The sequence below is a fragment of the Hoplias malabaricus genome, chromosome X2, assembly GCF_029633855.1.
Source record: "Hoplias malabaricus isolate fHopMal1 chromosome X2, fHopMal1.hap1, whole genome shotgun sequence".
Lineage (NCBI taxonomy): Eukaryota > Metazoa > Chordata > Actinopteri > Characiformes > Erythrinidae > Hoplias > Hoplias malabaricus.
In genome coordinates this window covers 17,435,949-17,449,450 of record NC_089819.1, presented here as the reverse complement: position 1 = coordinate 17,449,450, position 13,502 = coordinate 17,435,949, and the positions used below count along the sequence as shown (strand labels likewise).

General features: G+C 37.9%; 1 protein-coding gene across 5 annotated transcripts; it reads left to right on the top strand.

The window, feature by feature from the left end:
- Window positions 1-610: 610 nt before the first annotated feature.
- LOC136677034 (metaxin-3-like) lies at window positions 611-10,722 on the top strand. 5 transcript variants are annotated; one of them, XM_066654388.1, is made up of 10 exons: window positions 611-897; window positions 3,948-4,017; window positions 4,277-4,353; window positions 5,091-5,183; window positions 5,269-5,451; window positions 6,005-6,081; window positions 6,707-6,864; window positions 7,302-7,390; window positions 7,941-8,071; window positions 10,641-10,722. In XM_066654388.1, the coding sequence occupies exons 1-9, from the start codon at window positions 817-819 to the stop codon at window positions 8,046-8,048; spliced, it is 936 nt and encodes a 311-aa protein (XP_066510485.1). In that variant the 5' UTR covers window positions 611-816; the 3' UTR covers window positions 8,049-8,071; window positions 10,641-10,722. The 5 variants fall into 5 exon arrangements, 4 of the variants coding, with proteins under 4 accessions (XP_066510485.1, XP_066510484.1, XP_066510483.1 ...); XM_066654387.1 differs by lacking the exon at window positions 10,641-10,722 and adding an exon at window positions 8,249-8,525; XR_010796333.1 differs by lacking the exons at window positions 7,302-7,390; window positions 10,641-10,722 and adding an exon at window positions 8,249-8,260.
- Window positions 10,723-13,502: the final 2,780 nt, after the last annotated feature.

Below are 13,502 nucleotides of genomic sequence, written 5' to 3'. Positions count from 1 at the left end.
ATGCCTTTATCAACTTTAAATACAGGTTGTTTCTTTAATTCTTTTGCACAGGTGAAGTTAGAGTAGACCTTGGAGTTGTGGGCAACAAGTGAACTAATTTTTTTAATTTTAAAACCCAAATTCCCAGTAGGTGAACAAAGCTAATTGCTCATGCAATTAAGACATCTTTATTTTAGTATGTCTTCAGAAAGGAAGAATTGACCTGGTTGGCTCTGCTCTCATTTTATAGTTAACACTGTAATGTATGGCATAATACAACATAATATTACACTGAGGACCAAATAAAATAGCATAACCCCTTATACACTATTTAGGGGGCACAGTTTAAGCCTTTGCGAGATGGGATCCTTTTCTGTTTCTTGAATATTGAAGGGGATCCAGGAGGAATGTACTTCCACAGAGTCGTGTTAATTTACATTCCAAATAACCTCTGCTTGGATTTTATTCTGCTCTTGTGGCCATTTTGTAAAATTTGGCCACAAGAGGCCATTTCTGTTTAAGTCATTAAACATGTGATTATTAAATTGCTGAGACTTTTATTTTGAAATAAGCTTTGAACATAGCTGTTAAACAGTGCTGTGGTCCTCTTTCCCTGTACAGGTTTGTATTTTCTCGCTGTAATAAAAGAGAAGAACTTGGTCACCTGCGAGTGATGTAGCTCATGTGCAGAGAAAGCATTTACCTGATCTGGAGCCATGAAACAGTCATAAAAACAACACAAGGCTGATGTAAATATATGCGCTACGGTGAGGGAGCCACAGCGACAGAGATACAGCGCCGTACTCTTCAAATCACTGGTGTTTCTATCAAACAGCCATGGCGGCACCCATGGAGCTCCTCTGCTGGGGAGGAGACTGGGATTTACCCTCTGTACACACGGAATCTCTCATTGTGCTGGTAAATAAACATATCTGGATTTTAATATTGAACCCCGTACCTTGCAGTTTAATCACTGGGGATTTCAGCTCGTTAAAATATCGCAGTAAGTTATGAGGAGGGCAGATTTCTCTCACAGGAGTCAGGGCTCTTTTACTTTATTGTCTGCTAATTTAACTCAGTGTTATATACTATGGTATTATTCTTCGGCTACCAGATTTTTTTCTGTCCCTCACAATTTTATCCTGGCATTTTTATCAGTAAAATTATCTCTGTTTTTCATTTCCTCCTCAAGGTCAGCTCCTCATTACTTCTCTGAAGAGTTGGACAATATAAACAAATACATCTGGTTCTTATTCATTGGTATATTGTTATTCCTGTTCCTCATTAAATATGCGTCTTTTGGGTTAATAATTATGTGCTGTGCTGCGGACACTTGGACATTTCAGGATTTAGGTCATGCCCACCACCGTGACGTCCAGAGATGAACACTTAATATCAATATTTATATAATTATTCTCACTAAATAGAATAATAAAACACACATGCAGGTCATATAAACACTATGATGTCAACCCTGTTAGGTCTTTAGTGGTTACAGGGTGGACCATAACAGGGTGGACATTCTGACATAAAGTTAGCCATTATCCAGTGTGTGAGAAATACCAGACTAACTAAAAGGTTAAATTAGACAAAGAATTGTATGCCCTTTAATGTGATTATTTTGAAATGATTAAATTTTACTGCTTTACTCATATTCCTCCTAACAGGGTGGACATGCTGTGGTTGACCGCGTCAAATTGATTGGATATAATGAAATATCAGTATGCAAAAAATCTTCATTTAAAGAGACAGTACTTGGACATAAAAGGGTGCACAGTAACTTTACATGTGAAAACCTTCATTCATTCATTATCTGTCCAGAGCCTACCTGGAATCATTGGGCGCAAGGCAGGAATACACCCTGGAGGAGGCGCCAGTCCTTCACAGGGCAACACACACTCACACCTACGGACACTTTTTGAGTCGCCAATCCGCCTACCAGCATGTGTTTTTGGACTGTGGGAGGAAACCGGAGCACACGCAGGAAACCGGAGCACATGGAGGAAACCCACGCAGACACGGGGAGAACACACCAAACTCCTCACAGACAGTCACCCGGAGGAAACCCATGCAGACACAAGGAGAACACACCAACTTGTCTCAGACAGTCACCCGGAGGAAACCCACACAGACACAGGGAGAACACACCAACTTCTCACAGACAGTCACCCGGAGGAAACCCACGCAGACACAGGGAGAACACACCAAACTCCTCACAGACAGTCACCCGGAGGAAACCCACACAGACACAGGGAGAACACACCAACTTCTCACAGACAGTCACCCGGAGGAAACCCACGCAGACACAGGGAGAACACACCACACTCCTCACAGACAAACACCCAGAGGAAACCCATGCGGACACAGGGAGAACACACCAACTCCTCACAGACAGTCACCCAGAGCGGGAATCGAACCCACAACCTCCAGGTCCCTTTAGCTGTGTGACTGCGACACTACCTGCTGCACCACAGTGCCGCCCTGAAAAACCTTTATAATCGTTGATAAATTAAAACGTATTGAGGAAAAACATAGTTTAGAGAAGACTTAATCAAAACATTTAAACAATATTAAAAGACTGAAAGATGGCACGGTGTCGCAGTCACACAGCTCCAGGGGCCTGGAGGTTGTGGGTTCGATTCCTGCTCCGGGTGACTGTATGTGAGGAGTTGGTGTGTTCTCCCCGTGTCTGCGTGGGTTTCCTCCAGGTGCTCCGGTTTACTCCCATAGTCCAAAAACACATGTTGGTAGGTGGATTGGCGACTCAAAAAGTGTCCGTAGGTGTGTGTGTGTTGCCCTGTGAAGGACTGGCGCCCCCTCCAGGGTGTATTCCCACCTTGCGCCCAATGATTCCAACCAGGCTCTGGACCCACCGTGACTCTGAACTGGATAAGCGCTTACAGATAATAAAAGATTAAAGATTTTTATGATTATACCTTATATTTCCATCACAAAAACAATGCACAACACCAGGGACATGGGAAAACGCCTCGTGTCCAATAAATAAAAACTGTAAAATTTACAAAGTTACATTTTGGGCTAGACTGCATTATGTTTAACATTTGAAAAAAAGTGTTAATTATTTCAGTAGGATTTACAGAAATGATATTGTTTACATTTTTACGTGTTACATACATTAATCAGTACTGGGGATGCAAAAGGTACCGAATTGTAGGAATGACCCAAATAGTGTGTGTGTCCATGAACATTACTTCTGCTGAGAACACTGGCTTAAACAGTCATAATGAATTATTATTCATAAACCATCTGCAAACTCTTTTTCACTGCAAATGAAGCAGGCTCTTTTTTATTACCACAGCTCTAAAGCTGATATAGGTGAAAGAGCTCTGTTCTGATTGGCTGAAAAACAGCAACTTCCATGTGAAAAGGTGAAGGTAAACTACTTTGAGCTGGTTGTATGGTGGTGCAGTGGTGCTGCAGGTAAGGGTCACAGGGCCTGGGTTCAAACCCCACGTCAGGTTGCTGCCTTGACAAGTTTGGTCTTGTCCCTCCTAGTCTGGATGACTGGATGAAACAGATTGGTTAAATGCAGAGAAGCAATTTCTTTTAGGGGATTAATAAAGGTGATGCTGCTTCTTCATAGGTGTGAATGTGTGAGTGACGGGGAGTGTGTGATGCCTTGTGATGGATTGGTGCCCCAATTATGTTCCGTCGACTCAGGTTACACAACAGCCCTGAACAGGATGAAGTGGTTGAAGTAAATGAATGAATTGAAGAATAAATATGTTGTTTATACAAATTAAATGCATTGGTTTGTGTGACCTCATAAAAACCTTAAATTCAAAATAAACACAAAATGAAATTGAAACCGTGTTTACATACTTTATCAAATCCTATTGTTTATATTGAGTTAAGAAATGTTACTTATCCCTTGGTATGGGCTCTTAAATGTTGTCTGTTTTGCATTTTACACTGTATTTATCAGAGTTGTCCATGTTTCTACACAGACATATGCAAAATTTGCTGGTGCCAGTCTTACAGTGAAGCCAGTGGACTGGACGTGGAGGACTATTACAGGTAATGGAAAATGAATTGTAAATAATTCAGTTACACATGGATTATTCACTCTCCAGCAGCTGTTCTCTCTTAGTGAAACTAATGCTGAAGTATTTGTCTTTAATAATGTATATATTAGTGTAAACACAGCCTTTATAGTGTTATATTCCAGCTGTACATTAGCCACACAGTAGTAGGGGCATAAGCTATATGATAAACTGGAGTTCTCCAGCTGTATAATTTGAGTGTGTGAATTGTTTTCTGTCCTTCAATTCCACAGCGTCCATTCCACAGCTGTACTATGAGGGAAATTCAGTGACAGAACCTACACAGATTCTCAACTTCCTTAGAAAAAATGTATGTATCAATTTAAAATATTGCACTTTGAAAGATATCCATTTTTAATCATTGTTTGAAATATGCTAGGGGTTTGATATTGATTTGTTATATTTACATTTTTTTTAAATAGTATATTTTCCTTATTGTGTTTATTTTCAAGAATATAGAGTTTTTAAAACAGAGGAAATAAAACAATAAAAGTGGAGATTGCATATTACAAAGGAGAAAAAGAAAGTATAATTTGTTATAAGTAAATAAATAATAAAACTAAAGACAGGAACGTTTTCATTCATTCATTCATTCATTATCTGTAAGCCCTTATCCAGTTCAGGGTCGCGGTGGGTCCAGAGCCTACCTGGCATCATTGGACGCAAGGCGGGAATACACCCTGGAGGGGGCGCTAGTCCTTCACAGGGCAACACACACACTCACACCTACGGACACTTTTGAGTCGCCAATCCACCTAATTTTTGAAAATGAAAACAATTATTCAACGCTCTTCCCACCTTTATACTACCTTATAATACCTTTATACAGCCTTTATATAGATGGCCATATAGATGGTTGCCACCCCTTCTTCCTTATGTAGTCTGTTTGAAAAGACTGAACTAGAAAAAAATGTTTTGAGGTGATATCAAGCCCAGTCTCCACTTCCTGGTGAAATTAGACTGAATGTATAAAGTGCGATACCTGATTTAGCACTTGCAGGTGCAGTTGTTTTGCAAAGTTAACATTCAGCTTTCTCCATTCACCAGAGAGTCAATGCAGACTATGAACTGTCGGCGAAGCAGGGGGCTGACACCATGGCCTACATAGCGCTGTTGGAGGAGAAACTACGGCCCGCTTTGGTTGGTGTCTTCACAGTGCAGTCTCAGAGATTTACTCGTCCGTATTGTCTGTGATCTGTAGACTTAAGACCATATTTGTTTACAGCTCCACACATTTTGGGTGGACGCAGAGAACTATGCCAACCTAACGAGGCCATGGTTCGCATCACACTCTCCGTTCCCTCTCAACTTCTTTGTTCCAGCTCGCCAGGCCAGTCTTGCCCTGTCCAGGATCCTCCTGACCAAAGCAGAGGCTCCCCTACACTCCATCACTGAAGTAGAAGGAAAGGTACTCGAACACTCACAAACCATCATTTATTTTATTTGAAATACAAATATTGAAATACTTCTCGCAACATGTCTACATGCTTTATCTCTCCATGAAAATGACAATATTATAAAAAAAATATTTCACTGTTCTGGGCATTAAAAGTCACATTTCCTATGGTGTAGTTAACTTATGTGGGTCACTCATAATAAATTCAGAATGTAAGCCAATTATCTCATGAATGTGCTCTATGTAATATGTGACACTGGATTTAATCTACAGTGCTTTGTTCCAGCAGCTGATTTAAACAGTCTCTTGGGCTGTCTGAGCACTGTCTGCGGTCTCAAAGAAGCAGATGGAAAAGAGTTTACCTCTTAGAGGACACAAGCCACTAAGATCAGCGCAACCAAAGCCAGCTTCAATAATAGAATAGAAACCTGCTAGTGTTTCTGAAGGGTCACTCATTAATGTGGTCATAAGCCTCCTTCTGACACACGTCCAGGAGTCAGGAGTTTATTATTATAGTTAATAATCTTTGATTGTCAGTAATGCAGTGCTGAAATTGTTTTTACAGATCTACAATGAAGCCAAAGAGTGTCTGAACTTGCTCTCTCACAGACTGGGGACCTCACACTTCTTCTTTGGCAACGTGTAAGTTTAGCCATCATTGGATATTTCCATTCATTAACAGCTCTGCTTTAGAACTGTAAGTATCCTCACTATGTCAATTAAACTCGCATACACTTTTTGTTTTGTAATATGAGCAAGATTTTAGTACTGTATCATGGGAGTAAGATTTTTAGGTGTGGCATCATACGAGTGGATTAATTTTTGTTTGTATTTGTAATCTTATTGTGAGATGACTTACTGCCACTGTTATCACATTAGCTAATTTTTATTTGTTATATAGGTGTTTATGTAGGTTAAAGTTGGGTTTTATGATAGATTTATGTATGTGACATACAGGGGAGTGGTATCACTATTTCCAATAGTAGTAGTTTAGAGTAGTAGAGTAGTTTTGAAAACGAGTATCTTGGCACTTATTGAAAAAAATGAATTTAAATACTGTGAAATATTTATTATTGAAGAGTGTGTGTGTGTGTACATACATATATATATATATATATATATATATATATATATATATATATATATGTATATATATATATATATGTATGTATGTATGTATGTATGTATGTATGTATGTATGTGTGTGTGACATGTTATTATTTATATGTATGTAAGTATAAAACACTATGTATTTTGTTTATTATAGGCCCACAAGTTTGGATGCCTTTGTCTTTGGCTATCTAGCTCCACTTCATAAAGCCAGCCTGCCTAGCGGTCAACTCCAACAGCACTTGAAACAACTTCATAACCTCTGCCAGTTCTGCAGCACCATCCTCAGAAACTATTTTAATGAGGCCAGCTCTGGTACGACGATTGATTACTCTTAAAAAGACCAACATAACCAGCTGCTGAAATGTTTATGTACACGAACACCTGTTCCATAATTCACAGTGGTTTATTCTGTGAGTGGTGGAAGGCATCACTTGCTCTTGATCTGTCTTCACCATTTTCTCATTCCTTCAATATTTCTAATAAAAACAATCCAAAAGCCCTCATCTGCTATTAATAAATCATGACTGTTCAGTTTCCTTTAACGCAGAGAAGTGTTTGCTGCGGCAGATGTTAGAATCATACAGTAGTCTAATCAAAGTGCTTTGTCTTGGACCACTGGGTTATTTTGATTAAATCTCTGTGCCTCTGGTGGAATTATCCGAACTAACATTTCTTCTCAGAAACTAACATTTCTTCCTGTTTCTCTTGTCAACTTTGGGCATGCTGTCCTATTCTGATTCTCTCGTCAGGCTCTTCTCCCACTAGCCAGGACGCAGTTGATGCAAACCTCCAGAAACTGACGCAGCTTGTTAACAAAGAGTCCAACCTTATTGAAAAGGTCCTTCTCAGATCTGCTTATATTTTCATTCTGGTCATTTATAACATAGTAGTAGTAGTAGTAGTAGTAGTAATAGTACTATGCTGTTGGGAAACGTAATGACTTTAAATTAAAGTGACACTTTGACTAAAAATCAAATGAACACTTTAACCGAATCTCGTTCTGTGTCTGAAGTTTTCAAAAACTATGGTAAAGAAGTAACAGTAGATTATATTTTACCCATAGTTTTACATAACTAAATACATAAATATATATCTACATTCAGTCTGTAAATTAAGAAAAAGTACAATGCACAGCTACAGGCAGCACTGAATATTTAAGTTTTTTTTTTTTTTATTATTATTTATTTAAATGTATTTTTATACATAATTGTGAGAAATGATGAAAATCTCATGACCCCCCAAAAATGATTAGGATAAAAGAGAAATTAGATTATGATTAAATTGTGACTTTAATATAATGCTCCATTTGTACACATTACATTAAACGGTATGTGCTCAGTGCCATAAACTTAGTTCCTGTAGCTGACTTGTGTGTGTTATTCTGACAGATGGACGATAACCTTCGCAGTAGCCCCCAGCACAGACCCAGCAGACCTCACAGACCCGAACCCAAACCTTCATCTCTGTCCACTGAGAGGAACTCAACCCCTGCCTAACAACAGACCCCTTCCAAAAACTGGTATAAACCTTTGCCTATTTATTTCTGTTTATATCTGATGCTTGGTCTCTAAGCAGCCTTTTTAAATGGGCAAGAATTCAGCAGCAGCACTACGCCCATTTAGCTTTAATGTATTTATACTTTCAGCCCGTTTCATGGCGTTCAAAATGGAAACTAAATTTGCATTGTCTGCTTTAGTGCTGTGTCTTGAAAGGGACAAAATGAAGACACCTAATGTGTCATAAAGGGCTGAGGACACTATATATAACGGCAATGACTGGAGTTAGCATTTAACAACTGGAATATGTTGTTCAAACACCGTCACACTAGGGAACAGCTCAGATCAGTAGAGAAGCATTTGTACGAAGAAGGCTTGGGTATTCTCTACAATCTGATGCAAGTTTCAAAGCTTCCAATCAGCATGCTCAACACTTGGTTGTTTTGTATTTATAAAAAAGAATATTATTCTGTCTAAAATAACATATCTATATATATATATATATATATATATATATATATATATATATATATATATATATATATATATATATATATATATTGTGCCACAATGCAACTTACCAATTTGAGGTAACAGTCCTGTAACTATGTACTTATATACCTGTATCTATATGTCCTTATGCTGTTTGTCTTGCAGCCATTAACTTCAAAAGAAAACTCATTTGTTTTTCAACCTGATCTCCATCTGACCCACCTATAGCATCCAGCTACAATCAGATTTTCTCAATTAACAACACATGTTTAGTGCCTCTTCAGTTAAGCACTGAAACTACAAAATAACTGTTGCTAGTAGACACTAGAAATTCAGATCTTCAGTGAATTGGCACAGACTAGTTCACATGGTTTTGGACACAGTATGAGACAGTGTGACTATTGGCTTCTTGGTTTTGTTAACAACGTTAGGCCTGTTGCTCCAGTTGCAAACTATAGATACCTCCAAACATGTCTCAGCTGACTGACTGCAGCTGATGTAAGTGGACAATCAAATATATTTGTTCGTTAAGATGTGCAGTAATTACCCTGCAAGTACGGAAGACATTTTAGCCTCTGCCTGTTTATTTCTACACAGTGTTCTTTTATTCAGCAGAAAGAGATCAGGTTGAAAAAAAAAAACGGAATTATTCCTTATCATTTCTATGCCAGCGATAGTGAAGTTATATTTTATAATACTGACCGACAAACACATGAGTGAGCTGTTTGTGTCCTATCTTAGAAACAGCTAGATATGTATTTTTATGAGGTGGAGCCTTTTTCATTCAAAGTATGAGATATGAACAAACATCTTCAACTTTTCATGATAACTGTTACACTCCTATATTTGAATGGCTGGACACATGATCCTGAAGTCTACTAAACATGAACGAGTTTTACAGTGTCCAGATTTAAAATGCAAACCCATATTAAACACAGCTTGAATAATTGAGCAACACTAATATTAGTAGTCTAACACTGGTCAGTTCTAAGTTTTAAGAAGGACTAGTTTGAGTCAGACATAAGCTTTTCATGTTTTCTGTGTGCCTCGTATTTATCAGGATTATCAAAATGTATGGTTGGTTCATTTTTTTTTTTACTCATGGGTTTTCTTTTTTTTCCCCACTCTTGCCTTATTGAAGCACTTCTGTACTTTTCCGTAAGATAATGTTGCTGCCTTTTTATTTCTCCATGTTTAATTTATTATAGTTCTGTTCAGGTCCAATATGAATAATCTTGAATATTTAGAGTTCAGACCTTATAAGCATGCCTTGAATTCTCAGTGGCAAAGTGCAGTGCCGTTTCTTGTGGAAATTAGTTTATTTTCTGACACAGACCCTTAATATATAGCCATACACAGGCACCAGATTCTTTTTGATTGCTTTGATTGTGTTGTTTGCCTTTTTTATTTGTTTATCCAGGTGTCATATTGCAATGGGTTAATGTTGAACATTGCTTTGTACTACTTTCTTGACATGTTGTTTGTTATCATGATATCTCTAAAGATGTAAATTCTCATTTTCAGTACCTATATAGAAGAAGAAAAATATCAAATGATGAAATGCATAAATAATAAAGCTATGTTTGTAATCAATGTCTGAAATGTGTTGTTTGGAGATGGAAAGAACCAGTGTAGTTTTTGAAACAAATGCTGAGTGATTGCACAGAATAAGCAATACCCACATGCTTGCTTGGGTAGTTCTGATTGGTTGCTTCTTTTGAAGATAGCAACAATTTGTCAAGGGAGTAGTCTCAAAAGTCCCCAAGGATTTAGTTCAGCCAGGTCTTTAGTCCAATCCACAAACTTTTTCCTCACATGGTAACAGTCTGTTATCCCAGTTTGGTCCGTCGCTGTTATTTGATTAGACACATCTATGCATGGCTGTTGTTTCCATTGATTTCCCCCCTTTAATCCTGCAGTAATAGCAGCTAACAAAGAGCCTGCTGTAAGGTTAGCACATGGAAGCTATTACTGCTGTTACTGATGGGTTGTCACACCCTAAAACACAGCCCAGTGGAAATGATGAAGATGACAGCAATACTGTCTGTGCGTTTTCTACTTTCTCCTCCGTGTAAATAAACATTCTTTTCTCCTTCTCAGTTTGTAACCTGCAATGAATCAACTCTTAATAACGAAGATTTCAGATGAGCTTCTGGCCACTTTATAATCTTAGTAGCCATACAAGTGTGTGTAATTACACAAATAAAAACTTTAGTTCCATATTTATGTATTTGTAGGAGCTGAACTGCGTGTTTATTTGGAGTGATGACACAGACAAAACACCTCATAAAGAGGCTTATAAGAACCTGAAATCAGAATTTCTTTTCATCTTTCTGGGCATATTAAACATACATTTTAAATGATGCAGTAATTACACCCCCAACCCTGTCCTCAGTGCATTACACTTTAAAGTTCATTATAGTACCAAAGGAAAATGTGACTGAATTTTCCATTCATATTGAACATACCATTCTTTTCAGCAGTTTCAACAAAGTTCATTAAAAAAATCCTTCCTCTCTGGACTTGAGGGTATGAGAGATGATCTGAGAGAATAAAAAATGGCCACAGTTAAATCATTTAATTATTCCCAGGTCTCCTAAAGTAAAGCAATCTTTTGTTTTTTTTTTCATAATGAGAGATTTAGCTTTGTAATGAAATATGCTATTTATAGAGTTGAGGGTTTGTAGTATGTTGAAGATTAATGAATCTCCCAGAGGCTATAGACAAAAAAAAAGTTTAAACAGTTCTGAGGAAAATGGGAGACTGGTTGCATGTACTTTGGATAAATTCAGCTGATTACATTCTGGATCTGGGATTTTTTTAAGAGCAGAGGCCTGGGGATGTTTAGGCAGAGCAGGACAAACTGTTCCACCTGTAGAGCAGCTGGCTGATTTCTCTGTTCCCAAACGTTCCACTGCAAACAAAGTCTGTCCTCCTTCTGACCATGTTTTACTCTCTATGAGCTCCAGCCCAGCAGGCTCTCGTCAAAAACAAGCTTAACTCAGCTGTGGCCTCAGTATCAGCTTTTAAAAGAACACTCTCTGTACCATGTTTTTTCCAGTTTGTCTCTCAACATATATTTGTTTTAGCGGCAGCTTACTGAATTAGTCCAATTACACATTTGAGAGTTCTTTAGAAATGGCACATAACAATCCAGTCCTCGGCTCCAGTTTGTAAGCCCAAACATCTGCTTGCAAGACTTGGAGCTTTTATTATTAGAAACAAGAACAAGTCCTGAGGAAAATCCACTGTATGTCCAAAAGTTTAGCTCACCAGGATTAATCTGAAATCAAGGGTATTGATGGGCATTTTGTCCCCTGTGCAGCAGTAACAGCTTCCACTCCTCTGGGTAGGTTTTAAATGAGATGTTGGACGTTTGTCAACTGCTTTGACAAAAGGACGGTATTCTCAATTACATTTGTGAAGTCTGGGACTGATGTTAGTTGCTGATAATTAGTTTTGAATCAAAAATTCCACACTGATTCATCCAAAAAATGATGATCAACAGCCCAGTGCAGTGTGGGTCCAGAGCCTACCTGGAATCATTGGGCGTAAGGTGGGAATACACCCTGGAGGGGGCGCCAGTCCTTCACATGGCAACACATTCACTCACACCTACGGTAACGTTTTGAGTCACCGGTCAACCTACCAACGTGTGTTTTTGGACTGTGGGAGGAAACTGGAGCACCCGGAGGAAACCCACGCAGACACAGGGAGAACACACCAACTCCTCATAGTCAGTCACCCGGAGCGGGAATCGAACCCACAACCTCCAGGTCCTTGACCCCATTAAAAAGTAAATAATACAAATGTATTGTGGGAGTAGTGTGAGCAATGACCTAAAAAAAGGCCCTGGCTGAGTTGGCCTGTAACATATATATTTGTATCAATCATACTAAAAAAAAATACTCAAACGTATTTATTACAAAAATATTATGTTACTACAACCGCACTGAAAACAGAAACAAGTGTTTTTCTTCTTATTAAAGACATATCTGTTGATTACAGGAATCAGATCATTTGTGGGTTACACATAATAATAAGTTAATGGCCATTGGAGAGAAATGTGAATAAAATGTGCTCATATAAAATAAATCTTTAGTTCAGACGGTCTAATATCAGTACATTTACAAGAGCCGCTCAGGTAAATCCAACACAGAAATAATATATAAATTTATATCAACACAAAGTGAAAACAGCCCGTAGTCGGCAGAGAGATAGCATGCAAAATAAAAAAAACATTAATGTAGAGGTTACTGAGTACTTGCTCATTATCTCGTTCAGTCTGAGTTCTGGTTAAAAATAGCTGGAAAAAATAAATTTGTCTTTTGTTTGAGTAAATTATTGGAATAAATATTAAACTGACACAAATTTGTGAAGCTTTTTCAGAGACCTGCATGAAAGATTTTCTTTAATCATTCCAGTCCAAACAGCTAGCTGTTCTGGTTTATACAAACAAATCATTCAGAGACATACGCCTACATATTAAACAGTGCTGAAAAAACATTGACAAAATTCACTTCATTTCACTGCAGGAAATCTGCTTCAGAAAGTGTGCATTACTGCAGTAACACAGTACTTGTTTCAGTCACTGTTCATTTATTTACCTCAAGTGTTGGAAGGCTAATGCTAAAGCTAATGACATGGCTGTAGATTCTAAACTTGCTAACAGAGTTGATGTTTTTTTTAGATCCTTTATACTGGAGGATGACAACCTCATTATAGCCCAGATGGGTCTTAATTGATGACAGTGTGAGTCATACCTTTCAGAGTCCATATTTTAAATGTACTGTATAATTTTTCTTTGAAGGTCACGTCTAAGTGTTGTGTGGGATTAATCTACCAAAATGAGCTTTTAAGTCTTTTAAGAATGGTATACATAAATTACCCCTATATATAATTATTGGGATAATAATTGGGAGAAATAATTATTGGGATGTGGAACAATAAAAAATATGGGAT

Bases quoted from the DNA above. Each gene is read 5' to 3' on its own strand.
- LOC136677034 (XM_066654388.1), top strand. From the start codon at position 817: ATGGCGGCACCCATGGAGCTCCTCTGCTGGGGAGGAGACTGGGATTTA. The intron at 4,354-5,090 runs GTATGTATCAAT...TCCATTCACCAG, and splicing joins TCAACTTCCTTAGAAAAAAT to AGAGTCAATGCAGACTATGA. The intron at 5,452-6,004 runs GTACTCGAACAC...TTGTTTTTACAG, and splicing joins TCACTGAAGTAGAAGGAAAG to ATCTACAATGAAGCCAAAGA.